We start from the raw sequence: 7287 nt of genomic DNA on the forward strand, positions 1-7287 counted from the left end.
ACCAGGGTTGTAAGTATTACCTCTCTTTGGAGGGCCGCTCATTCATATGCGGCTTGATCCAATTGAATTCAAACTCCACGAGAGATAATGGTGCCCACATATTCCCCAGTAGTACACCTACTGGGACTCGGATTTGCTATGGGTTCGTCAGACGACCTTGCGTGGGACATCCACCTTACGTTCCAGGGGGCACGCAATGTACAGACGCTTAGTTCTACCACTGGCTGAACATCTGCAAGTACTTGGCACTGCTCGGCAGCCAACAGATCTGTGTCTTTTTCTTCACCATGACTGAGGTCTGCCGCTTCCGACCTGCTCGTACAGCTTCCGCTTCCGGTACCCTATCTGGATCTCGCGGCACGGGAATTGTACTTCGCACTTAGTGCGACACCCTTCGTATCCTTAAGAACATGAAGTGGACGTGGAAGCCTTCGGTGTAGGTCGTGCCTATTTGGATCTACTTTATGAATACGGTGACTGATGCTCTCATTGTGAAAATAAGAGCTCCCTCCTTGTTTATAATCCAGACATTTTCACCTCTCCTGACAGGTAAACATAATTTCGAGCATACACGGCACGGTATGGCGGCACAATTATCGGTACCTTTTGTTTCTGTAAAGATTTTCATCTCAGATATGCCTCTTCTAGACAGGCACGTAAGTAGCGCTCATAATTTTTTCGTGGATTTCTAGATTAAAGATTTAGTTTAGTGCGACACTTTATCGCTCTATTGCCCGTCCTTGCTTTTGGAAAGCTTACTGCTTAGCATGGGCGACAGTCCGCCAAGCGAGCGATCGCCGCATCCGGTCTTAGAGCTGCCAATTGCCTTATCACTTCGGAAAAGCACTTAGCTAATTCGGGCAACAAACAGTTTTTCAAATCAAGACTCGGTTGTCGGGTCGACGACTTGCTTCCAAGTGCAACGAGGTTGTCGTGCACCTTACACGGAGGAAACATTTACTCGATGTGTCTGCGTCAACAAACGCACAGAGGCTATGTTTGTTTGCTCATTTTAATGGAGCGGAACCGATAGCTGCATCATTTTCTATTTCAAGAGTGACAAAATATTCAGAGGCAAGGCTAATTTCGACCAATTTTACAAATCTTAATTTATTGTGTTCAGCAATAAAGTGAGTGTACCACGTATGACGCTTACAGCATATATGTGTTCACTGACCTCTCCTTGACGGAGTGATATCGTCCTCGTCGAGACAAGTACGTTGGTTTTCTAAGCTTTTGCACAAATATATTGTGTGTACATCATATTATGACACGTACCCAATTACACCATTTCTTAGAATGCTCCGACTCCGAATTTTCAAGCGCATTTAGTACGAGAGTGCTGAAACTGGAGTAATCAAGCGTCGAAAACAACGCTACATTAACACGATCGCAGGGCTTGGCACCAAGCAGCAGCTGATGCTTGGGCTGGAGGGGGGTGAGATATCCGGTGGTTCCACGTTTCTTAATGGACGACACGGCGAGAGTAGCGACAAAGAGAGATACAGAGAAAGGATGGATACTGCATGGCAGCAGCTCCACAATTCGTAATCATGTAATCGGGAATATAATTCTAATAATAATACGTTAAATAATATTGTTTTACCTATTGTCTGAGGTCTGTACATTAAATGCTATTCAATTTACGGTTCAACATATTCTCACTAGAATCAGTGGAGCCGATTGATATGGCAAGAGCTCAACCTCATCGATTAAGAATCCTACACAACTCATCAATGACATGCGTCTAGTCATTTTCTGATGGCGGCGATAAGACGGCAACGACATTTCTGGCCGCCCAGAATATCTATGCCTATTGTTATCTGCATTTCGTCTTCGGCAGTTTGGGTCGTATGGCCTCAAATAGTGCCCGAACCGCGCGAAGCCAATATTCTTGCAGCATATGACCAAATTCGATTAGTACAAGCAACAAATTACCTACACGATGCCGACAATGTCGAGGCTTTTTCAGTAAAGCTTTGATTACCGAAATGTTGTCTCAGGGTACACTAATATTTTGACACCTAATTGATAAGGCTATTCTATGGTCAAACTTGCGCAAAGTCGCACAATTCTTCCGTTTGGTGGTATATGCGAAAAAAACGCAACTATTTGCACCTCTTCGCACTCGAGCTAATTAAGCCGTTATTAACAACTTTTGCCCGACTCCTCGCGAAAATTGATAGCAGTTTTGAGAGTGTCTCTGTAAGACTCTTTTTTCAATCTTCATTCCGCAAGAACCGCTTTCAGCCCCATTAGCTTCATACCATGAGCCTCGATCAAGAGCGTGCGGATTTTAGCGAGGATGAAGAGGAAGAATTAATGTTTAAGTTTGAGGAGCAGGATGCTGAACTATCTCCACGGCTGCACAGCGGAGATTCGCAAATCTTCTACTCGATTGACGGCGTAGACTTCGAGCGTCCAGCCAACCCCATGGTCGCGATCCTCGAGTGTCACGAGGCTGTTGACCGCAAGAAACGGGGACGAGAAGAAGATGGAGTGCAAGAACCTGATGCTGACGTTATTGAGGAGGAAATGGTTGCGACCCCCGTGTTAAAGGGCAACCCTAAGCGCACGACTTTCGAGTTACCGAACGCCCCCGCTCGCGTTATTCGTCCTTTGGCTAAGAGATTCAAATTGAATGGGCTCGAGCGCTCCATTACGGCCCCTGCCTGTCTCATGGACAACTTATCACTCTACTGGACAAAGGATGAGACGATTCCGGAATTAGAAGACGAGGAGCCCGAAGTTCCCTTCCGCTCTGCCTCCATTAATATTCCGAATACGTTCCAACCGATCAATTGGCCAGGAGACGCTGCAATTTCACATAGTTATGGAAAGGATCGGAGTCACTCGTGCAGTTCATCATCCTCATCTAAGTCGTGGGCAAGTGGTCTCGGACTTTTTTGTCGTCGCAGTCTTGACGTATCGTCTCCTCTTCGTGTGCGCCTTAACGATTTGATGCTACACCCATCAGCTGGAAGTTACTCTGGCTTGTGAAGATGCTGGCAGAAGACACGTTTGTTTTCTCGCATTCTTCTTCGTTTTGATTTTAGGCCACATCCAGTCCACGGATCTTTCAAAAAAACAAAGCTGCGTCATCTGTGGGTTGACAAAAAAAACACACGGCAGTAGCTTCAAGCAGTTGTGGACTATCTGCTATTCTTTGCATTAATCCACCCCTCATATCTAGCAAGAAAAGGCCAAGCAACTTTCTCACCTTTCAAATGTAGCGACCCCATCGAGTCGACCGATATTTATTTTTGCATGAGTGAAAGAAAATTAACAATGGAGGTAGCTAAACCGGCACTGCTACACCGGTACGGTACTAATAAAAATGTGTTTAACAGTTTGTCATCGAATTTCGAAAGAAAAATATTAGTCAAGTAGTTGAAGCAGTTCCGTCAGGCATTCCCGGACTGTCGGGGCAGAGGTTTCATTTGCTTTACCCGCAGAAAATATCGAAATATGAATTTTTGCAGCTTCTTTTGTCCTTACATCGCCGCTTAGCGCCTGTTACACATGATCCATCGAAGTCAAAAGAGATTCTATCTTTTGGCAACGAAACATACCATTGTACCAATGGCCACGAGAGATCGCAAAATCGTATCATCGCCCAATTCCTCGACTGTGTACGCGCCGTTCAGCAAGTCGGCAGATAGTGAGACCACCACGACCTGATCCTCGGGCGTGAGAGCTCCTGAACTTGCTACTTGCACTCGCGCAAAGCTATTTGAAGCAACGTTAGATCGCCTGTCAGAAGCAAGAAACGATTCACGACGTACTTGAGCAGAATAGTTGAGAGACTGAGCGCCACGAGTTTATCGTGAAATTTCTGGAAAAGTGGCAATTTCTTCAACACTTCATCCTTATGAGCCAGAATTGACTTTCGAGCTGCGTCATGCAAAAACATGTTTGCAAGAACACGTAATGAAAGCATGCGCGTTGCTACAGGAATTGCGTCGTCGCCCTCCGTCGGACTAGTTTCCAATCCAATGCGTAGCACCTTGGTGACAAGTGCTTCAAGCCCTGCTTCTCCAAGGGAAGCTGGGCCATGAGGGTGTACAAGCACGAGTCGGAGAAGATCCAGCGTCGGAAATGCCTTATTTGCTGGCCAGATGTTTAGCGAGCTCTTAAGTGCAGCTATCTCGGAAACGGTGAATGTGCTAGAATGGTAGAACGCGGTATCTTGAACTATGTGTACAATCTGGTCAAGAGCGATAAGTTGAGAGTCTGTCAGGGCTTCTGGTGCCTACAATATAAATTGTTATACCATGAAAAGTGAATGAAATACGCCTTAAGATATATAAGATGTACCTGAGCTTCTTTCAACTGGTCATTAAACTGACGCAACGTGCTCATAAGCCTTGCGATCTTCGTCGTTTCGAATGTGTTGTAACCAGACTAAATGACATAATTTTAACACAATATATCAGCTTCACATATCCTTTTAATAAGCTCAATACTTACCACAGGAAAATACTTGTATCGGGGAACAGTAGCAGCAGAATCCGCTGAAACACAATTGCCAGAAGTGGAATCCAAGCTATCGTTGCTTCCTAGCACAGGCGGATGGTACTCACCAGCTCGCTGTGTGATGTAATCAGCAATTTCGCGTAAATACGCCTGGTCCAGCAAGTGCTGGTCGATAAACTTTTGCGCTATCGTAAATGGATTTTGACCCTGGTTATATCCAATTTTTAGCTTCTTCAGACCACCAGGCGTTTCGATCTCAACTGGTATCAACATGTCATATGCTTGGCCGTCGATGACTCCGCCACCGCCAGTCCCAGTCACCTCTCCAATCTATAGAAAACATTTAAGAAATCATCATGTATTCAAGTTGAAGTCGTTGACTTACATCGATCCAAGTTCCTGAAGGACCACTCCATTGACAAGCCCATGCTTTCGTGGCGCGACGAAACATTTGAATTTGACCGTCAGACATCCCAGGGACATTGATTCTTTGGTCATAGTCGGGAAGTGACTTAATTTCCACGCCACTTGGTCCCTGTGTCCTTGCAATTCGCGCTTCCTCCACCGCTGCTTGAAACGAAGCTACTGCATTTGGGTCCACACGCGCAACATCATATGTAAAAACTCGCACAGCTTTGTCGTCGCAGCCCGTGGCAAAGTCTCCATTTGGTAGTGGAGCCACACACCAAAGTCCTCCCGGGTGTTCCAAAGTCTGAATAAGTGCACCGTCCTGTGACCACACACGCGCCGTCGAGTCTTCGCTCGCTGAAACGAGACAACCGTTGCTAAGCACACAAACGCCTAGTATGAAGCCTGGTTTACCTTCTGGATTCAATGGGTGCTCCATACTGGCCAGAATAGAGCCATCCATTGAACGAAGCTTAATGGATCCATCGTTGGAACAACTTACAAAGCCGATGTCCGGTACCAAAGCCAACTGTCGGATTGGACCCTGGTGGTCCGTCAGTGATTTTGTCAGCGCGAACGTGTCCTTGGTCCAGAAGCGAAGTTTGAAGTCTACCACGCGATTACCCACCTGCTGACCAGTAGATCCAGTAACCAAGGAACCATCCGGTAGGCTAAGCACGCAGACGCCGTTTTCATGACCACGCAGGACTTGCAGACACTGTAGCTTCTCGAGGTTCCAGATGCGAGCCGTGCCATCCCAACTGCCAGAAAATAGTGTTTTTTTGTCTAGAGATAGATTTAAGGAGGTGATGCCACCCTCATGGCCCTGCAGTACAGCATAGCAATTTGCTTGGGAGTCGAAAAGGTGTATTTTCTTGTCCATGCTACCGGTGGCGAAGCCACCACCTTCGAGTGCCACGCTAGCCGTGACCCAGTGTTCGTGTTCATAGGTGACTGCGCTTTGTAAAGCCACAAAATTACCGATGGTAGAGCTGGAGTCACGTACCCAAACACGGGCTACAGAGTCCATGGCGCCGGTCACGAGGAGATCATTGGAAATGGTGGTGATGCAGCGTACCTAAAGATTATATAAAGCAATATGAAAAAAATGATGAACGTTCAGATAGATCAAAGTTAAAGTGTTAGAATACGATTGGAGACGGCAGGACTTACTGCACCTTCGTGTCCGCGAAGCTCGCAGTTAACGTCGTATGTGGCCGTCATCGTTGCTTTCTGCTAAAAGGAATAATCAATCATTTTAGACTCACTAATTCCGATTGCGAATTACTAATCAAGTCATCACTCACAGATATGAGATCTGTAAATATGCAATACCCGCTAACTATGTAGCGAGTGATTATAATTCTAAACCGGCACAGCAATCGGAAAATATCATTCTGCTCCGTCAGCCCGCCTATTCTTTGTTCGCGCATCTTGATCAATCTAAACACCGGCAGCATGTGGCACTTGTAATTCGTACCTGGCTCAGGTTGCCCGGCGTCTACCCAAGTTCGTGCCGTCCAGCTCCCCACAAGCCTCATTGTCTATCGTTTTCAACAGGTTGTCGTGCACGTTGCATAAGGTAAGCTGTGACTTTTAGAGTCCACGATCACAAAGAAGCAGATGTTGGATTCGCGCGCCCCTTCTAGGAGCGGAGCCAAAACTTTCAACGGTAATAAACACTGTACGTTCGCTCTGCTTTTCAGCATATGTATATTAAATCGCATTCTTTCTTTACATAAGCTCAATAAACACGTTTTGCGAACAGACCGGAGCCTTGAAAAGTGATGCCATATCCTGGACTTAGTACAGTCAACAAGTTGAGCTCAGCTACAGTCGAGATAACTCGCGTTCCATTCAAATACTGCAGCGGGGCTGCCGTAGCTTTGCGCTTAGAGGAAGCGTAAGTAAGGTTACCGACCTTACGTTCTTCACAAGAACCAGTACGAGTGTAGCGGATCGCAATCCACTACCTCCAAGAGAAGTTAGAATTTTAACTCAAGGCTTATAAACTCTTCTGTTGCAAATGTAAAACTCAATCTATTTGTTTTATCTGCGGCAAGCCGCCTAATTTTAAATGTATAGATTTTCCTAATTATATATAGTAAAATCTAAGAACATGCATAACTACTCACGAGTCCTATTCTTATTTGGGTGTAGTCACACCACTCGGCGTGAGACGAGCCTTGCTCGCGCCTTGCGGACCCCATGTCCGTTTCCTGACCTCTCATCACTTGTGGGACGTGGTGTCATCACCAATAACCTCGATGAGGCACAGAAGCGGCAGCTGGAAGCTGCCTGTAAGGCGGCTCTGATGCGCGCCATTCACGACCGGTCATTGACCGTCGTGTGGAATATGGCTTCCGCCCGGCGGATCCCGCTATGGAAGCGAAGGACGTGGTA

General features: G+C 46.4%; 4 protein-coding genes across 4 annotated transcripts; 2 read left to right on the forward strand and 2 right to left on the reverse strand.

Moving 5' to 3' along the window:
* Positions 1 to 581: 581 nt before the first annotated feature.
* Positions 582 to 851, forward strand: PHALS_04548 (uncharacterized protein; the record flags this gene model as incomplete). Its single annotated transcript, XM_024722375.1, has 2 exons — positions 582 to 656; positions 711 to 851. 2 exons carry the CDS (start codon positions 582 to 584, stop codon positions 849 to 851), a joined length of 216 nt encoding a protein of 71 aa, XP_024573457.1.
* A 444-nt stretch (positions 852 to 1295) lies between these two features.
* On the reverse strand, positions 1296 to 2085 carry PHALS_15020 (uncharacterized protein). Its single transcript, XM_036407314.1, has one exon. It carries the CDS (start codon positions 1626 to 1628, stop codon positions 1377 to 1379), a length of 252 nt encoding a protein of 83 aa, XP_036263025.1. The 5' UTR covers positions 1629 to 2085; the 3' UTR covers positions 1296 to 1376.
* A 183-nt stretch (positions 2086 to 2268) lies between these two features.
* On the forward strand, positions 2269 to 3000 carry PHALS_04549 (uncharacterized protein; the record flags this gene model as incomplete). The annotated part of the gene is made up of 1 exon (XM_024722377.1): positions 2269 to 3000. One exon carries the CDS (start codon positions 2269 to 2271, stop codon positions 2998 to 3000), a length of 732 nt encoding a protein of 243 aa, XP_024573459.1.
* Positions 3001 to 3378: 378 nt separating this feature from the next.
* Positions 3379 to 6317, reverse strand: PHALS_04550 (Phospholipase A2-activating protein (contains WD40 repeats); the record flags this gene model as incomplete). The annotated part of the gene is made up of 8 exons (XM_024722378.1): positions 3379 to 3513; positions 3573 to 3729; positions 3786 to 4252; positions 4318 to 4404; positions 4471 to 4806; positions 4862 to 5962; positions 6058 to 6120; positions 6192 to 6317. The coding sequence occupies 8 exons, from the start codon at positions 6315 to 6317 to the stop codon at positions 3379 to 3381; spliced, it is 2472 nt and encodes an 823-aa protein (XP_024573460.1).
* Positions 6318 to 7287: the final 970 nt, after the last annotated feature.

This window comes from Plasmopara halstedii (assembly GCF_900000015.1).
Source record: "Plasmopara halstedii genome assembly, contig: Scaffold_262, whole genome shotgun sequence".
Taxonomy (NCBI): Eukaryota; Oomycota; class Peronosporomycetes; order Peronosporales; family Peronosporaceae; genus Plasmopara; species Plasmopara halstedii.